This window comes from Mus pahari, chromosome 2, assembly GCF_900095145.1.
Source record: "Mus pahari chromosome 2, PAHARI_EIJ_v1.1, whole genome shotgun sequence".
NCBI lineage: Eukaryota > Metazoa > Chordata > Mammalia > Rodentia > Muridae > Mus > Mus pahari.
Window position 1 is genome coordinate 42,265,335 of NC_034591.1, and position 23,545 is coordinate 42,288,879.

At 39.6% G+C, this 23,545-nt stretch overlaps 1 protein-coding gene across 1 annotated transcript in view; it reads left to right on the forward strand.

The window, feature by feature from the left end:
• Cped1 (cadherin like and PC-esterase domain containing 1) overlaps positions 1-23,545 on the forward strand; it is a 259,149-nt gene that overhangs the window by 225,899 nt on the left and 9,705 nt on the right. The window contains exons 18-21 of the mRNA XM_021190377.2: positions 10,557-10,777; positions 11,020-11,121; positions 11,751-11,838; positions 14,758-14,904. Coding sequence (XP_021046036.1) covers positions 10,557-10,777; positions 11,020-11,121; positions 11,751-11,838; positions 14,758-14,904 — 558 coding nt within the window. The remainder of the gene's footprint in view (positions 1-10,556; positions 10,778-11,019; positions 11,122-11,750; positions 11,839-14,757; positions 14,905-23,545) is intronic.

Sequence of the window (23,545 nt, forward strand, 5' to 3'; positions counted from 1 at the left end):
CAAGGAGCTGAAGGGGGATGAAACCCTGTAGGTGCAACAACAATATGAACTAACCAGTATCCCCTGAGCTCGTGTCTCTAGCTGCATATGTAGCAGAAGATGGCCTAATCGGCCATCATTGGGAAAAGAGACCCCTTGGTCTTGCAAACTTTATATGACCCAGCACAGGGGAAGGCCAGGGCCAAGTAGTGGGAGTGGGTGGGTAGGGGAGCAGGGGTGGGGGGATATAGGGAACTTTCAGGATATCATTTGAAATGTAAATAAAGAAAATAATAATAATAATAATAAATAAAAGCTGGAAAAAAAAAAGAAGAAGCTGTTGTCAGCAATATGAACTGAGCTGTTTTTCTGTGTAAGGAACAGTTTTACTGACTCTCACATCTTAAAACCCACCAGGCTCTAAACTTCATTAGGGTAAGGGGTGTGTTTGATTCATTACAATAGCCTAATTGATGTATACGGTTTGTGATGTATAGTAATTATTTCATGAATGTTAGTAGGAATGGGGTCTTAGCTCAGTGGTAAATTATGAACTTAAAATATGCAAAGACTCTGGTTTTAATCTCCTGTATCATCAATTAATCAATTAATTGTAGTGGGTTGGCTTGAGAGAATCCCAAGTAGAACCAAGTGATGCCTTGTGACCTTGCCCCCAAGTTATTTCTGATGGATAAATAAAGCTGTTGACAGCTAATCGCTAGGTAGAAGAGACATAGCTGGAGTTTAGGATTCTGGGCTGGAGGTCAGCAGAAAATGACCAGAGGGAGAAAAGAAATGAATGGAGGAGAAGCCACCAGGGGTTAAGTGCGTCATGAAAACTTATCCCTGAAGGCTGAACAGTTGGGGTTAAGAGGAGCCCAGGTGACACATAGTAAGTAATTACTCAGGGTTGTCGATAAAGTAGTTTCTAATAGCACAGAGGATAGATATCTGCCCAGCTCTCATGCTGCTTAAGGCTTACTGCAAATAATAAAACTTGTATGTCTTATCTGAGTACAGAATGATCAAGGTGGGGTAGAAACCCCAGATTAGACTTTAAAATTTCTATAACAACCAATCAATATTTGTTGAATAATTGAATAAATGAAAATTTTAATTACTCTTAATCAAAACTTTATGAGGTAGATATTATGTGTGTTGTCTACTTAAGAAAATGAAATGCTCCAGGAGATGGAGTTCACTGATAAAATTTGTGCAGTGCTGTGACTGCACCAGCTTTGGGCCGTGCATCGACTGTATGTTAAAATTGAATCGGTATAGTGGTGACAATCACCCTTGTAACACCAGCCAGATAGCTCTCTACCCAAAATTCCATTCTAACTTCACAATCCAGAATACTGGGCACAAGACCAAGAAGATGCCTAAGTCTATTGACCTGAAAAGCAGTTGATGCAAATTCATCACTAAATTATGTGACTTTGTTTCTGGGGCTCCTTTCTCCATCTGTAAAACAATAAGTAAACATGCTCTAATCCTCCACAGTGGATGGATCTCCTCTTTAGAAAGCTAAAGGTGCTATAGTCTGGTATCGTAGACTGGGTGGCTCAAACAGACTAATTTCTAGGCTGGGGAGTCTGAGGTCACTTCCATTTTCTGCTGGCTGCCATCTTGTGTCCACAGATGAGAGAAAAGGTGTGGAAGTCACATCCCCTTTTCATTCAGAGAACACCATCATAGGGACTCTACCTTCGTCATCTAAACTTGTCACCTCTGTAATATTGTCTCAGCTGGCTAAAAAGCTGGTTATCAGCAACTTTACAAGGCATGGTGAAAAGGGGACATTTTCTTTTGTGTTATTGAGAAATGTATGTTATTATAAAACCAGAAAACCAAAGCTTATGTGAAGGTGGCTTGAGCAGAGGCCAGCAGGCTGGCAGAAGAGTGCGAAGGACTCTTACCATAGTGAGCCTCTTAGTCCCAGGGCAGATGATTAGCACACTCAGCTCCCACTTGCTCTCACGTGGGCATTGTCCCTGCAGACTCTGAGAATTCACCAGAATGCTCACTTCGTTTGTACCTAACAGTTGTATACATTAGGTACGCATTCTCCATTTTGAGCAGTGAAGTGACATCACTAGAATCAGAAAAGTCACCCTATACTGTAACAGCAGGACATCAGAAGTCACCGCATAGTGGTCTGGGGACTGTAACAGAAGGACATGAGTCAGGAAGACAGAGGCTGTTCAATGAAATTCCAATGCTGAGAGGCAATGCAAGCATAGATTATATAGCAAGCATTTCCATCAGGACAAAAACAAATGTAGACATACAAACCTGCTTATGTACATGGAAAAAGTCTAGGCATACCAAACAGGTAAGAGTGAAGGCATAATAAGGTAAAGATACCAGAGGAAGACATGGTACATCAGCCTCTGGCCTCTACACATATACACTTACACACACTCACACACACACACACACACACACACACACACACACACACACACACACACACACACACACATACAATGCAATCCACATTTATACTACATACATACAAAACAGGAAAAAAAGTAGTATACATTTTATTTTTTAAAAGCACATGTAACACTGACTTTTTACCTCTCTAACATGTTGAACAGTCAAGAAGACTTTAGCAATGCTAAATATTACATTAACAAAGCTGCTCAGAAACTTACTTCACATATAGCAAGACATGAGGTAGGAAAATCCTCAGACTGGCAGTCAGGAAGCTGGAGCTATGCCCTGATTGCACCTAATCTCTATTCAATGAATTTGTCTGTTATTTCTGCTCCCTGTCTGTGAACCCCTGCACTGCCTGTCATGGCTGAGGTGCTACTGCAGGGCAGAGTCCTACAGACCACTTCCCAAGTTCTGACTGTGTGACGTCACATTTCTCATTCATCCATCTCCTCATGTTTGCTGAGCTAAGTCTCTGTTGCAGCAGAGTACATGATCCCTCAAGGTGCTGGATTTCAAGTGTAAAAACAAATAAGAGAAGCGTTCAATGTGTGATAATCGCATAGGCAGAGAGAAACCCAGAGGCAGGTACCAGATAGACCCAGGCTGGGACTATCTGACAACTCGCCATAAAGTAAGCAGGCAGCTAGAGAGAAAAGTTTGTAATTCGCAGCTGTATAGCTGTCCTGTTAGTTTGAAATAACTCAACTGAGGTAGAAAGAAATTTAGGCATAGTCTTTTTTCTCAAGAGCAACTACTATGAGCGCTATGAGCATCCTATCATTCAAACCAGGAAGTCTCTTGCTTCCTCCTGCTGAGAGAACAGATGCAAATGGCAAAAGCAGATAAAGGGGCAGGACTATGCAGGGGATAGACAAAGGTAGGCTCAGTTCCCTACAGAGTGGATTACTCTTATGGAAGTGAGACCATAGCAAAGCTTGTGCCTTTTATCCTTACCAACCTGAAGACTGTTAATCCATATGAAAACCTCAATTTTAACTATCGCCTTGAAGGAGGATGAACATACTGTATTACAAGAAAAGCAGACTCCGGAGTCCTAACTCTAGCAAGCTTCAGCTTCGAGGGACATGTTATGCTGAGTTTTCTTTATCCAAAGAATTGGATATAACAGCAACAGGATCTGAAGAGGCCACTGAGAATAATCGGATAGTTGGACCCTCAAGAAACGGTCTGCTTCCTTGAGATTCTCCAAGTCATTTTGTTAAATTCCTTTTCTGCCATTATGGTTTCTCTACTGTTTACACCACGGGTGAATCCCAACACAGGACCTGGAAATGCAAGCCCACCTGGCGGCAACAGAACAGACACAACCCAGTTAAGATTTGAAAAGCAGCTCACGTTTCCAGAAACCCTGACCAAGAGACTCACTTGATGGCAAGTGAACAGAGCTGGACTTCCCGCACCTCATGCATTTTCTTTTGTTTCAACAATGCTAGGTTGGACATCTCAGTGGGAGAGCAACAAGCCTTAGAGCAGCTGAGAAATTTGTTTCTGAGGCAAACTTGTGTGTAAGGGGTGGGGTGGGCTGAATAAATGTGGGACTCCTATTAAACTTAACTCTAATTTTACCTAAGCACTTATTTCATCTGTGTTTATGAATATATTTGCTTTTGTGATATATAATAATAACTGCCGGGCATGGTGGCGCAGAACTCAGGAGGCAAAGGCAGGCAGATTTCTGAGTTCAAGGTCAGCCTGGTCTACAAAGTGAGTTCCAGGACAGCCAGGGCTATAAAGAGAAACCCTGTCTCAAAAAAACAAACAAACAAAAAAACAAACAAAAAAACCAAAATAATAATAATAATAACTGTGTTGGATCAAAGTAAAATCAATTAAAGATCTAGGGTGTTAATCATAACTATATGTCTACAAATTAATTCTTGTCTCTCAATAAACGCTGAGTGGAACTTTGATAAGCATGGGTCCGCAGGATTCTGTGCTCACCATAGAAAGTAGTCTAGAAGTATGACAGATTTATAACTGAAAAAAAAAAATTAATTAAACAGCTTAGCTTTGTTTGTCAGCAGAAAACAGCTCAGGACTCAAACCAGTAAGAAAATGTCTCAAAGAAGAGTCCAATTAAGGGAGGTAAATAGATGTCACGGCTGGGTAGGAATGTTGGTGGCTTCCCTCCTTTAGAACAATACAGCACAACTGTTTGTCCAATACCGTATAGTCACCTTGAAACACACATATAGTCAAGAGGCATTAAATATACTGAGCAGGTTGCATTTTTTATGTTTAGTAATATGCACCATATTTAAAGAAAATACTTAAACATGACTGATAAACAGAGTTGATTAAATTTTTCAAAAGGCCTTTAGTTAGCCGTCCCTCCTCATACTCCTTCTCAATCCTGCCTTCCCATCCTCTCTCATCCAATCCTCCTATTCAAGTTTCTCCTTATCTATTTTTAGCATTTTCTTGTATTTCCCATCCTTGGAGGATTCCCTCTTCCTCTTCCCCGATCCTTTTCTAGCTACCTGTCCTCTGTGGTCATATGGATCCATTTCACGTTTCTAAACAGATGAGAAATATTCCATTCAGTAAATGTACCCCCTTTTCATTATCCATTTTTTAGTTGGTGGGCATCTAGATTGTTTCCAATCTCTAGCTACCATGAGTAGAACAGCAATGAACATGACCAAATATCTCTGCAGCAGGATGCCGGAGTTCTTCAGGTGTATGCTCAAGGGAGGTATAGCATGATTTTGCACTAGATTAATCTGCAGATTTTTGGGGTACTTCCACACTGATTTCCTCAGTACCTGTTTGCTACTTCAGTTAGCTTTCTGGCCAGCAAAACATGTGTTCCCCCATCCCTGCGTCCCCACAAGCATTTGATGTTATTTGTTTTACTTATCCTTGGAGTACGATGAAATCTCAAAATGTTTTTAATTTGCATTTCCCTGGTGGGTAAGAATGTTGACTTTTTAAAAGTGTTTCTCAGATATTTGTGTTTCAACTTGTAAAAACTGTTTTGTTTTGTTTTTCTATATACCAGTTTTAACTGGGTTATTTGTTTTCTGGCTGTTTGATTTGTTGTGGTGGTAGTTCTTTCTTCTTCTCCCTCTCTCCTTCTTCTTCTTCTTCTTCTTCTTCTTCTTCTTCTTCTTCTTCTTCTTCTTCTTCTTCTTCTTCTTCTTCTTCTTCTTCTTCTTCTTNCTTCTTCTTCTTCTTCTTCTTCTTCTTCTTCTTCTTCTTCTTCTTCTTCTTCTTCTTCTTCTTCTTCTTCTTCTTCTTCTTCTTCTTCTTCTTCTCCTCCTCCTCTTCCTTCTCTTCTTCCTCCTCCTCCTCCTCCTCTTCCTTCTCTTCCTCCTCCTTCTCCTTCTTCTATGCTCTAGATATTAACACTTTATCAGATGTACAATTGGTAAAGTTTTTTTCCATTTTGTAGGCTTCCTCTTTGCTCAAATGGTGATGTCCTTTGCTGTACAGAAGTTTTTTTGGCTTTGCTTTTATTTTTGTTTTAGCTTGATGATGTCTCATGAATTTAATTGTCCTTAATGTTGAAGCTATCAGTGGCTTGTCCTGTATCAGTTCAAACCTATTCCCTCTTTTCTTCTACTAGATTCGGGGTATCTGGCTTTATATTTAAGTCACTGATCCATTTGGAGTTGAATCTTGTGCAGGGTGATATGTATGGATCTATTTTCATTCTTCTACAGGCATCTATCCAGTCTGACCAGCACCACTCATTAAACATGCTAATCTTTATCCAATGTTGGTTTGTTTGTCTTCCTTTTCAAAATTCAGGTGTCTCTAGGTATATAGAATTATGACTGGGTCTTTAATTCTATTTCATCGATTAGCATGTAAATTTTTAAGTAGTATTTTCAAGTTACATAGGGTCTTGGATATTAAGGTGTTTAAATTTTTGGAGTTTGGCTGACTTATAATATGCCTTTAGTAACACATGAATTCTATAATGATTACACAACTCATTGTCTCTTGTCAGTCTCAGTAATTGGGGTGAACAAGAAGGCCTGAGTGTTTCTTTTCATCATCTCCAGTTAAAGGTAACTTATGCATTATGCCCTCCTTCAGCAAGAGACCAGCCAAGATGACAAATCATTTTGCCCAAAGTAGAAGGAATACATCTATTTGCCCTTGCACAGCTGTTTGTTTTTCTTTTCTTGCCTAGTTTTTTTGTTTTTTGTTTTTGTTTTTGTTTTTGTTTTTGTGATGGAGAACGGGTTGCTTAAATTTTCATCTTACATCTATTTTTACCCCAAATAGCAACTTGGCTGTGTGTGAGAGCCAATATAATTAAAATGCATACTTGGAAAACATTCATTATAACCATATCAAAATTTACAGAGAAGTGTTTTGTTGAGCTAGATTTACATTATGACCTAAACTTTATTAGCCATTTCATCCATCTCAGCTGCATATCACAGTTGAGCCACCCTTGTCTCATTGACAGATAGACATTTACCTCCTGAGAACCTTGCTTCTCAACCTCGAGGCTCCTAAGAATCACAGTGGGACTGGGTAAACAAAACAACCATTTTAACTTATCTAGTTGACCAGTTTGGGCATACTTTTGTGCCAATCAGAAATGCTAAAGTCACTGTAGACTTATATAATAGAAAAATGGGTCTGGAAAGATGGCTCAACAGTTAAGAACTCTAGTGGCTGCTCCTCTAGAGGACCTGGGTTCAATTCCCAGTACCCACAAGGCAGCTCACAACTATTCGTATTGCCATTTCCAGGGAACCTGTTACCCTCCGATAGACATACATGCAGGTAAAACACCAACACACAGAAAAACAAATCATTAAAAAAAATTTTAAAGAGTATAACAAGAGAATAAAGACCAAAAAAGTCTACTTTCCTGGCATTTAGCAATTCACGAAGTGGTTTGTTTACCAGATCTCCATAAGGTCATTGGTTCTTAAATTTTCTTTAATTTAGGGCTAATTTAATTTAGTTATTTTAGCATTTTATTACCAAAGTTGATTATTGTTATAAATTGTTACTCTTTTCTCTTTGATTACCTATGCCAACCAATACCTTTGAACATCAGTGTAAGGCAATAGTTCTCATGGGAGGTTATTTGTCAAGTCAACAGGCAGATACAGATATTTGTTATAATAATATGTCTTTTAAAATGAGATGTATCCTTCAAGAAAATGAATAATACTTATTTCCTTTTTTGATTTAACAAAACTGAATTATCTAAAGCACATAAAGATAAAGTATGAATCATATGACTGAAAGGCCAACCTGTAATTCATAATATTGTTTAATTGTGCTCTGTGTACTGAATGAGCTGAAGGACTGAAGCTAGCTGTATTTCCTTACTAAGAACACCAATTTACCTCTGTCAAAGGTTTTTCATTGACAGAACAACCTTAACATCAGGCTGAATATTTTAGTTAGAGTTTATTATTTCTAACCTTTCCTAAATGAAAAGATTAGGATAAAATAACCATCCAGATGATTCCTCCCGGGACTGTATCTTGACAACTCTCTAGAATCCCCTACATTAAAGAGTAATGTGTAGCAGAACTTGTTTGCTCATCATGGAGCATACAGTGCCTACCAATCTGCATGGAGTTCTTACTGGTTTTCAATCCACTTGAGACTCCAGCGTCCCAGTGAAAGTACTCAGAGTAGGGGATCATGAATTAAAGGCCAGTCTTGGCTTCATAGAGACCCTATCTTAACAGAATAATAACAAAAGGTTCTAGCTCAATGATTCTTAACTTAGTGTTCTGAGTTGAATTGTATCATTGCCATCAAATTCATATGCTGAACTTCAAAGGCCTTCTAATAACCCAGAAAGTTCTGAAAATCATATATAAGACCTTTAAAGAGTCAAATAGAATAAAACAAGGTACCAAACCCAGTATGGCCAGAGTCTACATAAGCAATTAGGACACAAATGTACAGAGGAAGACCACAGAAAGACAGCGAAGACCATCATCTACCAGCTAAAGAGTCCTCCAGAAGGAAATAATCCTGTCAGCACTTGGATGTGTATTTCTAGCTTCCAGGAATGTTTACAAACCATTTCCGTTGTTGAAGCTGAATTCTGTCTGTGGTAAAGAGCCCCAACAAACTACTACAGAAGGAAGCGAGTCGTCCTTACTTCCTAAAGAAGTTTCCGGGTGGCTCAAAATCCTCTGAAAAGTAAGAAGTTTCTTGAACCTGGTGCCACAAACCTGCAATCCCAGCCCTTTGGTGAGACTTAAAAAATAGGTTCACAAACTCAAGGCATGCCTGAGCTACACAGCAAGTTCAAGGCCAACCTGGGCAACTCAGACCCTGTCTGACAATGGAAAGTAAAGAAGGGACCAGTGACATAGTTCAGCGACCGAATGCTTACCTAGTGGGAGTGAGGATCAGGGTTCAATCTCCACCACTAAGAATAAATCTCCTTATTGTAATTAACAATCTAGACCATCAAAACAAATGCAAAGCCTAGCAAGAATCCATTTGATTTCTTTCACTATTTTATTGTGCTATAGTATTAGTTATCACCCAATGAAATTTGACTGAGATTATTATTGAGGGGTCTGCTGTGTTCTTCTGTTTAGCAACCACATTTATGACAACAGTATCACATCTGGAGCCACTTTCTAGGCTTCCTCACAGACCTACTTCACACTGTGGAAAATAAAAGCCTTTGCAGGTTCTTAGTAAATCCACTGTGGGTGTGAATATGGAAACTGGTGGCAGTGTGTGTTGTCCCAAGTGTTACAGAGGAAATATGTGAATCACTAAGAGACAAACAAAATCTCAAAGAGGAAAAAAAACAAACTGAAGAATGAGTTAAGTCTTATCCAAAAACATTCAAAGGGAATTGACTATGGGGAAAGTCATATTATAGTCAATTCACTAAGTACTTTTCATGTGTACACATGGCATTGTAAGAGAAAGCAGACTTCAAAATTTACCTTTCAAATACTCCTTGATAGGATACAGTGGAAAAGACACACGTGCAAGTAGCCATAACGTCATGTAGCCTTTGATAAAAATCTATAACGAAGCTAAAATTTAATGGACTTGTAGAATACAGAGTGAGTCACTCTAGCTGAGACACTAGGGGAGACCTTTGTTAGGGGCGCCATTTATGTTGGTTCTGACGCTTGACAGGTAGGATTGTCCAGGGAGGAACTCCTGAGGCAGATGGATTAGCACAAGGGAAAAACAGATGTTGTCGAATACAAATCATGTTCCATGAGAAAACCTAAGTCTGCCCCACTAATACAAGGAGATGCAACAAGAAGGTGGGCCACTGACCTGCACTTAATGTCGCAGAGCCTGGGTTTGAGTCTTGTGTTTACTATTTATGAGATTTATGACCCCAATCTTCCCGAGTCTCAAATTTCCCATCTGTGGCAATCTCCACAGAACAGAACTTTAAGCAATAAAGTCTCAGTCACTGTTAGCTGAATTCAAATGTTCAGAAATGACAATGGTGATTGAATACTATTTTAAGTGTGCAAGTGAGAGAATGCTGAATGAACTGGAGTGCAAAAGAAAAAAAAGTGAGTGGTATGTTTATGACAGTACAGCTTTGAGATAGTATGAGCCTGAGGCTGGGTTGTTCTGGCAGTATGACATACATCAGTGAAAAACAAATGACACTAGGACCTGCAAAGGGAGTGGGAAACACTGCTCAGAAAGACCCCTGTCCTGTGTGATGACTCTCTGTCTGTTTTTAAGTAACGACATGCTTTCTATGGATCTACTTCTATGGAGTTACTTCAGTGAGTTCTGAGTCTGCACATCTACCTGATATAGATTGAAAATCCTAAGTACCCCCAAGAGTTCTGCAATATAATGTGCAGCTTTATATCAGTAAATCTTGTTACCCGATTAGGTGAATAAAAAGTGATGGATATAGGGGAGATAGAAAAATTAGAAATAACATGAAAGGAAAGTTTCACACATTAATTAGTTGATCAAGAGATAACTTTATTACTAAAAACACAGAAGAAATAAATTAAAGGTTTGGGGGATGTTATGATGGGAGAGATTAAGGATGTTGCTGTAAAGGGCTATCCTTCAATTAGATGTGTAATTGTGTGAGCATTTAATAAAATATTTTTTATTATATACCATGTAAACATCTGATGACAACAGGTATGTTTTCTTTACAGATTCTTTTCATAGGAGATTCCACCAACAGAGGGATGATGTACTATCTAATTGAGAGACTGAATGAAACACTTCAGGAGTGGCAGAAACTGCATGGCACAAAACTCTACCCCAGTGTCAATGGTGGAAAGACTCCGATCAGTTACTCCTACTATCCCCAGTTCTGGATAAGCCCTTCATTAAGACCAGCATTTGAGAAAGCACTTGAACATCTCTTGCAAAGGTACAATGGAACTACTGTGAATGGCAAAATGCCACCATTGTGTGGTCATAATTGCACACGGTATATCGAGTGTGCTGAAAAGCTTAGATACCCTCTAATGTGGCCGAAAACGAACTGCAAATGACAAGGAAGCCTTGTGATCAGGAAGCCAGACATGGTTCATTGAAATGTGAGGCAATCCAGTTAAAATGTTTACCATCTGTTCTAAAGCAACATGTGTTGTTTTTCTTTCTGGATTTCAGATCACAGCCCCTAGAGAATACTGACCAGACGGTATTGGTTGTTGGTGGTGTCCAGTGGCTTAATTCCAATCACCTGCAAATTATTCACAAGGTTTTAAAGAGGTAACTCTCCGAAGCCACTGTCATCAAGGCCTTCGTCTTTTCTTTGAAAGAACCATTTTCATAACCAAACTTCATCCAGGGCTTATTGAAAGGGCAGGTTTGGGATTTAAAATTAAAAATTTAAAGGCAAATTTTACACTTTGAAATGTTTTTATATCTAATCAGGGATATTTAGCATTCTAATTTAAACTTTCTCCAAAACGTACTTTCTAGTCAGGTGTGTCAGCACACACCTGTAATGCAAACATTTGTGAGGTTAACATAAGAAGATAGAGAGTTCAAATCGGACAGAGACTACCAAGTAAATAAGAGTTTGACTCAGAAAAAACGTGCTTGTATATTGAAAGTTTTAATAACCTTCTCTAAAACATCCTCATTGCTATATATAAGTGATTCTCTGGATGAGACAAAGTAATTAATATATTTAAGGCAGATTATTATTATTATTAAATAATATGCATTGGCACACAAAATTCTGTCTACAGAAAATTATACTCTATGACAATAAAATAGTTTAGTCCTGTATACAGATGACCATATTCTAAAAGGATTCCATTATATATGTTGATGTCATTAACAAGCAGATAGAAATGCATTTGTGACTTTAAAATTCTGATCATTTTATTCAGGGAAAATTTGCTGAATATCCTAGTGATCATCAAGACGTTGGGGATTGGATTTCACCTGCCGGTGGATGGGGTGCACTTTTTAACACGGGTAAGGCCACTTCCCCTTAGGCTGCTTGAATTTAGGATCCCTGATAGCAAGGGACCCAAGAGGCAGTCTATAATTCCCATCAGCCTTCATGAAAATAAAACCCAATATGATTCCAAATACACCCTAAAAGTTCCTGTAGACCAGAAGACTCCAGCCCATAAATGTGCTGTAAATAATGTTCTGCATTCAAGGGAGAAAACAAAAACAAAAACAAAACAAACAAAAAAACCTCAAGCTGTGCTAAAAAGCACTGAATGCACAGATGAAAAGCTTCAGAGGCTATATTAAGAGACTTTCCCTTTTTCAGATTCATGCTGAAACCACAAATGAAATTGTCAATATCAGTGAATGTCTTGAGGAACAGTATATTAAGTGTGTGTGTGTGTGTGTGTGTGTGTGTGTGTGNGTGTGTGTGTGTGTGTGTGAGAGAGAGAGAGAGAGAGAGAGAGAGAGAGAGAGAGAGAGAGAGAGAGAGATCATTGTTTTTCCCCCAGTTGGCTATCCACAAATGAAAGGCATTAGGTGCCTCAAGCCAGTTTTTAAACATAGTAAATTTGTCTCAGCACTAAGTAGGAAAATTAGCACAGAAGAGAAAGAGGTCTGTAGGTCAGAGGATCAGCTGTCCTTACTCAAGCACAGAGACCAGCCCACGTGTATACGCAAGCGCAGAGTCATGGTTCAAGAACACACTGTCCGTTTAAGATGTAAGCAGGCTAAGATTTCTTTCTGTGTCTGTGTTCCACCCATCTAGCTTTGTCAAGTACAAACCATGGGATCCTCCTCTCGTTCCTCGAAACTTTGCTTTCCTGAATGCCAAGTAGCCTGTATTACAGAAGAACTGTAGTCAACGTTAACACTCCAAATCCAGCATAGTGAGGACATCTTGAGTTTGGGTAACTTAAAGGAAGTTGAGACATTAACTTCTAGGCAATAGAAAGATTGAGGACAACTGCAGATCAAGAGAGGGGACTTGGATAGTTTTCTGCTGTAAGTTAGGAGTTGGAGTCCTTTTAGGGTTACTCAAAGGCTACAATTCTTTCCAGAGACTCAAATAGCACCGCATACTTCCAGACATTCCTGTTATTGCACTGTTCCTTAGAGCCGCTAGTACTTCTGACCTTCATATACATTCAGGGTGTTAGCTCCCATCCATTCTTCCCAGCAAATGTCTTCTGCATTTGCTCTGTTGTGGACCCTGTGTTAAAACTCTACCTGCCCCCAGAGCTCATCAGTCTTTATAAACAGTAAAGGCAAAAGGTGGGAAGAAGACAGGCAGAAACCAGAAAGGAGCAGGGTACCATAGCCAGTGATTCTTCACACCATCCTCAACTCTAGCGTATTCTTTCGGAGCGGTTCAAGATGAGCCTCTGGCTTCCTTTGCAGACTCATTCCTTCCCAGCAGAGCATAGGTACGCATGCGCAGGAGAAGAGGGTTGTGTGTACACACACAGGAAGCACGCCGTCCTCTCAAGAGACTCCCAGTTGTTTAGATCAACGCTTTGTCTTCCTGGATCATATTCTCACCCACCTCCTCACCTGGGTAACTTCCCAACACCTGTCAAGTGTTAACTGTAGTGTCACTTCCTCTGGGGCCGACTCTTTATGAGGTTTCTCTATTCGCTGAGTGAAAACACACTTCTTTGAATGCGAGATTAAACTAAGCACGCAGAGACCTGCAGAGACAGCAGAAAAACATACCATGTTGCTGTATCCCTCTTCTTTTATCTTGCTGTTGTTTGCCTTTTCTAATGGAAAAAAAAAAAATCAAGCACTTCTATTACCTTTCAGAGATGGGAAAAGGAAATGGTGATTAGTTAGTTGTGTTAGTGTGTTAGTTGGGAGGATTAATGGAGTAAGAGGATTGCTGGAGAAACTGGAGAAACATGTAGAAAGGATAAAAGGAAGTTCCAGGGAGCAGACAGGACACATCTGCACTGCTCTCTGAAGAAGTTCATTCACCTTCCACCGTGTAGCCACCAAATGGACAATGTGTTGAAGACTGAGTTCAATAGTGTCTGATATGAAAGGAGGTGCAAGTAGACTGGACTGGGGAGGGATCGCCTCAGATCAAAGGCAGGGTTTGAGAGACTGACCAGACCATGAGAAGGTCGTGGAGTTAGAGTAATTGGCGATGCTGTCCCTCCAGGAGAAGGTGCACTTGAACTAGAACCACAGTCAGCCAGCAACACAGTAGGAAAGGAAGGAGGAATGGGATCCAGGGGGCAACCGTGGGGACCCTCCCTCAGTTCTGCTGCTTCCCCCAAACCACCCGCCTCCTCCATATCCAAGTAGCAAGCCTCACTCAGAGCTACTCCGGAGTCTTCTCTGGGGGTGTCAATGGTGCAGTTCTTCCACTTCTTCTAGCAGCTACTCTTCCTGTCAGGGGAGATGTGTCCCGCCCTCCAATAAAGGATTTATTAGCTGTGGATATACCCATTTCTCCAATTAGAATGTTGTGTTTTACAAGCACAGACTACACACTGCATCCCCTTCCATTCTGTCCTTAGCAAGAAGCTAAGCAAAAGTCAGGTGCCAGCTACTATTCAAGTGCCTTAATTAAATGAGAATCCAAATAAACGAAGGTCTGCCTTGTGGTATGTCAAATATCAGTCTTCAGCTTGAGAATTGTAAATACACTTATGAGCAATAAACAAGTAAGGAAAGATTTAAAACTATGTATCTCTGTAGATATTCATCGTCATATCACATATACATGAAAGGTTTTGCTGATGTTTTGAGAAAATATAGAGCATGTCTTTATTTTAAAAATTGATATGGAATTCACCTCCAACACAACCAATCTTGTTAAAAGAAGATGCTATTTACATAACGTCTTTTTGAGTTACTAAAGCATAAAATAATTCTCAGCTAACAAAAAATAAATAATAAATAAAAGTTGTCTCTTGCTTGGCAACACAGGGTGAAGTACGGAACTTATATAAAGAAAATCTGAGCATTCTGGAAGCTGCCAAAAAATATGGCTATGAAGTGGTAGACACATTCACTATCACAATGGGACGGCACAAAGAATTTCTGCAGGGCAATTGTGGATGCCATTTTCATGAGGTATTTGTACAGGCTCTCAGAGTTGTGTAGCTTTGGGCTTGGTTTTGGTTTTTGTTTGTTTGTTTGCTTGCTTATTTGTTTATCTTATACCTTTAATGTATTGCCTGTGTTGTTTCCCACAAGAAACATTACACGAAAGGAGACTTCGTGGCCACCAGCTTCATGAAATGAGGCTTTAGAACTCAGTGCTCAGACATGGAAAACTCGGGATGGTGCATGGTTGAAGGCAGGAAGGTGTGGGAGTCTGAAGAGGACTGCCTCCTCCAAAAGACTTTACGCCTACCTCCCTTGCACCCAAAATCCCAGCGAGTTTATTAAGATTTCCCCCCAGAAACATCTGGGAAAGGTAACTTACAGGAGTATGTGACTCGAAGATATTTACATCACCAAAAGCCCACCCAACATGGGTGATACATCCTAGAAACTGCATTCCCAGAGTACCCAGCTCAACCTGGTGGCAGCTCTACCAAGGTCTTCTACCCCCAATAGTGTCACTGCTTAATGGAGATAGTACTTGAGAATCCTGGAACCTTCTGGGCTTCTTGAGTCTTGTAAGTTTCTTAGCTGCTTGAGGTGTTCGAATCTCCTACTGCCCTCCAGGAGGGGATGCTTCAGTTCACAGAAACAGCCACACCCCTCAGTTGGGATCTGAGCTCCCTTGTTAACCCTTGTGTGAATGCAGTTCCCAGGAGACTCTGCTGACACTCAGAGGAAGGGTACCCCAATTTACCTTCCCATCAGATCTTGATTCATTCCACTTGTTCTTCCTTGATCGGTTCCTTCTACAATCCAGAATATACTGAGTTGACTAGTCATGTGGCAGTTTATTTCTGATCATGTTTTATTCATCTGACATCACTCCACCTTGATCTCCAGATCCTCACAATACCCAAAAGCCATTAAGACAGTGTCTGATCTTTATGCTTTGCTAATTGATGCACATCATCTTCTTAAGTGACCAGTGACACTAAATCTCAGAGAAGTGAGAGCCAGAAGCCATGATGGGGAACATCTAAGTTTTGAACTATCAGCCTGAAACTTGGCCATATTGTTTCAGAATAGATTTTAAGTTGTGGGACACTGTGTATCTACTAATTATTTGCACAAGAAAATATACCACCCATAGAATATGTGCCCTATTTATAAAAACTATGTTCTTAGAAATACAAGCCTGAGTATTTTGGAAGAGAGAAAACAAAACAAAACACAATGAACGGTCTCAGGGTCATGGTGCATCACAAAAGCAAGCCAATAACCCCCAAATTAAATGGAAATGAGCACTTTGAACAACAGCATACGTTTTCAAATCTCTTTTAGAAGATGTTTACTTATTTATGTTTATATAATATGTCTTTAGTTAGTACACTAAAGAAGGGTCTGTGCTTTTCTTTTTCTGCCTCAGAGCGCTGAAAGACTAACAAGGGATTGTCCTCCAAAGACAGAGAACACAGCTCCAGTTATAAATGGAAGATGTCCTTCCCACATGTTTATATTACATCTATCTCCTGTCTTTTACACTAATAGTCCTGGAATATAAAACACACACACACACACACACACACACACAAATTCTTTGAGCCACACACAGTAGAATACTGATTATAATTACTTCTAGCAGAAACTCTCTTTAATTCACAAAAGAGCGTTTAAAGCATAATAAGGAAAATATTTCACTTATGAGGTTATAATGTCCTACAACCATCGAACACACATGGTGTTTTTGTTGACGGTATTCCTAAGGTTTTGATGGCAAGCCATGCGCATCTCCCACAGATGATGTCAGCTGATTCCTGAGTGCTGTAGACCATGCTGAGGCTATGGGGATTGTGATCAAATCAGCTTCCAGGGGCCTTTGTGGCTATAACATGGAGTTGATGTGATCATCTTTCTCAAACACAGCCACCGATCATGAACACGACCTTTCTTTATGGGCATTTTGAAGTCCTGGTATCTTGGTGTCATAATGACACTGGCATTTTAAAATCTTTCTATAGTATCACATATTGAAAATCACATATGTAAAAATTCTGTTGATTATCATCTTTTGATTTATGTTCATGTCTTATGAGACTAGCAAAGAAGAAGAAGAAGAAGAAGAAGAAGAAGAAGAAGAAGAAGAAGAAGAAGAAGAAGAAGAAGAAGAAGAAGAAGTTCACCTGAAAATAATAGAAAAAAAATACAAGAAATGTCAAGAATTTTGGTACAGGAGTTGTATCTTCTTACACTCAACTAAACAGTCCTCATGTTCAGTGAAGTATACTTTTGAGAAGCTGGTATACACATTACAGTGAGGAATTAACATCTCATTACTGTGTGGCCAGAGTTCTACTGCAGACATAACAAACCTGCTTCTGTGAACTCTGCCTGTCACAGGTGAAAGTGAAGGTCTCGGAAGGCCTCTTTTGTCTGCCAAGGCACCAAAAGAGAATCGTCTGTCACCATGAACCTATAAGCTGTCTCCAAATGGTGTGTGTACAGTTTGACTAGAAAGTCCTCACTGATTGGCGAGGCAGGTGTTTATTTTTATGGGTGGGAATGGAATCTTATTTTCTCAGTGTTTATGCAGGACAAACAAACGGGATCCTGGGAGCTCTTGCCCAACAGAGGATGCAGACGGTGCTGTTCCTTGTAGAGCAAACATCTTCTGTGAAAAGCAGAGACCTGGAAACTATTCGGAAATATCAGCCCAAACCTAGCTACAACAAGGGCCAACCCATAGCAATTGCTGGGTGGCTATTAATTAGTCTAATCAGTTGTGCAGACCTTACGTAATACCTTTAATGTCTGGCAAATACGACTGTATCTTTTGACTCAGGCAACAACAGTAAATAAGCATCTGGCTTAAGACCCAACGGGTTGCCTTGATAAGTAGACATGGAAAGGAAAGAGGGAAAGTTTGTTAGTTCTGTTAGAGATGTTTTCTCCAGGATTCTATATTATTTGACCTAATTGGATAAGCAACGTGATGGAGCTTAGAGATTTTTTTTTCTCTCCTTCACATTTCAAGATTTAGAATCTAAGCACAATGAGGAATGAAAATAAACAATATACCTTTGGTCTGAAGCTGTAACTCAGTGATAGAATATTTGGCACTTGCCTAGTGTACATGAGACACATAAGCACACACACACACACACTCATATGCACACATAACCACACTTCCCCCACATATGCACTCATACACACACATAACACAAATTCCTTACATTCATCTGTCTAAAACTGAAGTAATAACTTTTGAGGGAAGAAAAGAAACAAATAAAATTAATACATACCTGATATGAAAAAAAAAAACTCCAAGAATTTAACTAGTGAGATGGATTTGCTTTTCGCAATTTTTAAAAACTAAATATAATTACATCATTTACTCCCCACTCTCCTCTCTTCTCCCCATCCCCTTTCTCCTAATCTCCCCTTCATTCGCTTCCAAATTTACAACCCCCTCACCCCTAATTAGTATTGTGACATATACATCAATGCATAATTATATAAATACAACCTGATGAGTCTGTTTAATGCAGATGGTATATACATCATTCTAGGGATGGTTGCTTGCTCAGACCAATTAGGTGCTCATTCCAAGGGGAATATCCACACTCTGGAGTTTCCAGTAGTTCTTTGTCTAGGAGTGGAGTCCTGTGATATTTTTCTATTTCTACTTCAGTGCATCTATTGGTGACATCACCGTTCAGGTCTTGTTTAAGCAGCCATGCTGTTGAGGTCACAGGATTAGGTTCCCTGTCATTTCTGGGAGACATAATCACATAGTTGGCTTCCTGGTTCTTTGTCTCTATACAATCTTCCCACCCACTTCTCCCACGATCTTCCCTACACGTTAAGTGAATGGCTGTGTTGGAGATGTATCCGTTTGGTCTGGGTGCCCACATGATTGATAGCTGATCTCTGCGATTTGACCATTGTGGCATTTATCTGCTGCAAAGAGAGGCTTATCTGTGAGTACAAGGACAAGCATTTAGAATGCATTTAGGAATGATCCTGGTTTAGTAAAGTGGTTGTAATATGTTTCTTCTCAAAGATCCAAGACTCTGCTAGCCCTGGGTAGTGCTAGTTGATTGATTGGCTAGGTTTCCAGTAACCTTCATGATTTTCCTCCTGTTGAGTGGGCCTTTAATTCTAATCACACAGGTGTTAGTTACCTCCTAAATATAAATGCCACTATTACATCTTTAGGGATATCTTAGGATTCGTAGTAAATTACAATGACAATATTCTCTTAAAATGCTCTTAAGTACTGTAAGAGCTTTCCTACTGTTATGAAATCAGCTGGAGAATGCATTATAGGACTCAAAAAAAAAAAAAAATCCCATGAGCTATATGTCCTCAAAGACAAGAGTCAAATCACTTTTAATTTTTGTTCCCATTAGCATGGCCTGTACTGCCATTTACAAACTAAAGATTTTGCTTATCCTTCCTTACCAGTTAACAACCTAAACAAGTCGGTTACCAAATCCTGTTTACATATGCATACTCTTCTAAGCCTTGGCCCTATATTCTGTTCCAAATACAGCAATCTTGTTTATTCTTTGAGGCAGTCAGCCAGCATTTGTTTAGTGAGTCCATTTCTAGAGCTAAACAGTAGAAAGTAAAAATAAATAAGGCACATTTGCTCCTGGCTTCATATTACTAAAATACAAGTTATAAAAACCCACATAGTACGATATCTAGAGTAGCATTTTAATGCTATATAGAGGCCATAGTGGTTACACCAAAAGATGTATATATAGGACCTGGTCTGAGGATTGAGTGAAGCATCTCTTTAAAAAACAAACAAACAAACAAAACAGAAACAAAAAAAACAAAAAATAAACCTGCTTAGTTGGATTGTGGTAGAACACTGGACCGAGGTAGCCAAGACCTAAGGATGTCGGCCATTCTGACCCCATGGAACAGAGAGAAATTCTAAAAATAAGCTGCTGTTCTCAGAGAACAAGGAGCAATTCTGGATATGGCAGAGCATCAGTGGAACAAAGGGACTGAAGAAAAACGGCCACAGCCCAAATCATGGTGAGAGCCTGGCCTTTAAACCTGTAGGTACTGGCCAGCCATGGAAACTCTTCAGGGAAGAATGAGGTGGTAGTATTTGTGTCTGAAAAAGTTGTGACTGAAGTCCTGAGAGATGTCTTTAAAATATTCACTGCTCTTACAGAGAAGTTGTGCATCCACCCAGCACTTACATGGTAGCTTACAAGTATCTGCAACTCCATTTCCAGGGGACCTGACTTTGACTAGATGATTGTATCCTCATGTTGCACACACATAACTGCAGGCAAACACTCGTGCACATAAAATAACAATAGATACATCTATTTTCAAAAGTTAGGGCATATAGCCAACGAGGGAGGTGGTGGTGGTGGGGGGATATGGAGAGAACTAAAACAAGAATGTAAGCTAACTTCTCCAGAAGTCAGATGAGGAAAGGTAAAGGCCTACTCCAAGGAGCGTAGAAGCAACAAGCCTAAGACAGAAGCAGACAAACACAAGCTATTTTTAAAGAGCATAATCTGTAGGTTTTATCTGTGGAATGAAGGCGTGGGAAGAATCAAAGGGGATTCCTAACTTGCATGACTGATTAGAGAGCTGAGACATCAAGTGAGACAAAGAACTGAAAAGGAATCAGCTTAGGGAACCGGTGACGAGCTCTGTTCTCAACATGTTGCCTTTGAGATGCCTGCAGGACATCCAGGTGGTGTTCTGAATGAACTAACGGGGCAGTTGGATACACAGGTATGAAGATCAAGGGGCAGGTTGAGACTGGAGGTAGGATCAGGAGTCATCAGTAAATAGGCAATAGTTGAAGCCATAAAAATAGATCAGGAAAGGCTTAGGGAAACATGATCACGTAAATTTAGAGCATGAATGGTTAGAGACAGAGCTGGAGTTTCATTTGTACAGGTCCATGAATGGTACCCTGGAAAGCAAAGTAAAAAAAAAAAAATCATCAATACGGAAGCATCAACGTCAAATGTGGAGACACTTCATTTCAGATAAGGACTTCAAATCCTCATTATATGGCAGGGTGAAGCTCCTATCTGACACTGAAGTGTATAATGAGATACTGGAGCAGGAAGGAGAGGACCATCAACTGTAAAGATATAACACACAGGAGAAACAGGACTTCAGAGGTCTTTTATCTCATTTAAAAAAAAGAAGCAACAAAGGGAAAAAGATGTTGGATTTAGTCGAGAAAGGCATTTATCATGTTTGCTTACTCAAGAGAAATAATCAAGAGTTCAAAATACAGATAAGGTTGAGGCTGTTGGAGCAATGCCTTCCTCCACTGAGGTGGGCAAGAAGTCAAAGTCCCTGGTGCAAGGCGGGGGATGTGTCTCTTCTTCTCTGTCATTTGTGATAGATTATTTGGATGGTTTTCATATCATAGCTTCCAGTTTCTAGTTCTAGGACATATCTTTCCCTTTCCTGCACTACCCCTCCCTGTTTTAGAAACTGATTCCCCATCATTCCTTCTGCATAAAATAACCAGGACTCCCACCATTACCTTCAAGCACATCCTTACGTTCTCTACAAGTTAATTAGAAGAGACACAGATCAGTGCCTGGTGACAATGGATTTAGATTTGAGGTCAGTACTTGGTAAGGATGGATTCATCACCCATGAGAGACTCAGGCCTTACTAAGACAATAGGGTATACAATGCTTTATTAAAGGTAGCACTCTAACTTTGGAACACTATGTCCTAAATGGATGTCTTCAACAAACCCTTCCCCTCAGCACTTAGGGACCTATGCAAAAGAGGAAGAGAAAAGATTGTAAGAGACAAAAGGGATGGGTGATACAGAGGAAATGGTATCTTCCAGACTCAATGGGACTATAAATGGGACTGACACACATACAAACTCACATAGACTGTGGGAGTATGCTCAGGTCTTAGCCAGATGGGGTCCCAGGGCTGAGGGGGGAAGTAGACACATGCCCCTATCCCTAATCCAGAAGTTATCTCCAACTGACAACTGCTTGTCAAGGACAAATCAATTTTTTCCAATGGCATCTCACTGGGTACATAAAGTGGCACTACACACTTACAGGTAGTCCTCATGCCTAACAGGAAACAGCCTATGCAAAACAAACTCAGTGGTGATTTTGTAAATTGTTTGGTTTGGTTGTTTTTTTTTTTTTAATCTATATACCTTTTTGGACATTTTTTAATCTTACTGGTGCTTGTATATTAGGGTTTCTGATTTTGTGATTTTATGAATTTTGCTTTCATGTGTGTTGTACCTGTTTGTGTTTCTTCTGATTTGTTGCTGTTTTTTTTTTTCACTATTATTATCAGCATTGTTCTTCGTTTTCTTTTTATTTGCCTGTTTTCTAAAACTAGAAAGAAAGGGTGGAGTTGGATGGGTGGAGAGACAGGGAGGATCTGGAAGGAGATGGGGGAGGGGAAACCACAATCAGAATATAGTGTATTCATTTTCCATGAAAAAAGAATAGCACTCTATCTTGAGTAGTTAGTACTATCAATTAAATCCAAGTCTTTTTCTTAAAAAGGTTAATTAAATGGAAGGGAAACAAAGAGTGCCATTATTTTATATTGACCACACATAAAATATTGTGTAACCACACATCTCATACTTTGCAATACCAGAGCCCAGACTGTCAGTATGGCTAGAAAAGTGTGCTCACCCCTCAGTATGTCATGCAGATGCAGTAGACCATGATGGCAGGAAGTTTACTAACAACGTTAAACCATCTAATTGAGATTTTTTTGAGCTGCCAGGAGTGGTACTATCCATACTTTTTCATCTCGTCTTGGTAGAAGACAGGACGTATATTTAAAAATACTACATCTCTACTATATGGATTTTCAAATAATATTAAGATACTAAGTAATCTCAAAACCCTTACAATAAATAAAATTGAACATTGAAATGAATATGATGATGCATGCCATTCATCCTAGCACTCTGAAGACTGAGTGCAGGAACTTTAAACCAGCTTGAGCAACAGAGCAAGATACCAGTAAGTAAGATGCTATCTCACCAACTAATTACTAATTAGTTAATCAATTAGTTAACATCTAGATTAGTTTGATATTAATGTCTACATTGGGTTTTTTTCCAAACTCTTTTGAACATGAAAACATTTTTCTTTTTATTTCATAAGTTCATTTGTGTATTTGTTATCAGATATGAGTTAAAGGGTTTGATCAATTTTTCAGAGATGGTACCTCTTAGAAAGCCCTTCACATCTGCTAAATGAGAAAATGAAAACATCCTTATTTCTTAACCACTTGCTATCTTACTCTAAATGAAGAGTCAACAAATCAGATCCAGAATAGAGCCATTGCAATCAGTAACCACTTCCCATTGCAAACAGCAAATCATCCCTGGGCTCCTATGAGGCAGCGACACTGTGAACTCTGCCGCAGCACACCACTGATATTAGCTCTGGGAATGGTCCAGAGACAGATGTGGAAGAAATGGTGAGAGGTATACAACTATTTCTTTTCTCTTTCACTAGAATTCCTGTGAACAAGATTCTAAAAGTATAAAAGTCTTTACTTCACCCAAAGTACTCATAAAATATGACTTAGAGCCGGGCGTGGTGGCGCACGCCTTTAATCCCAGCACTCGGGAGGCAGAGGCAGGCGGATTTCTGAGTTC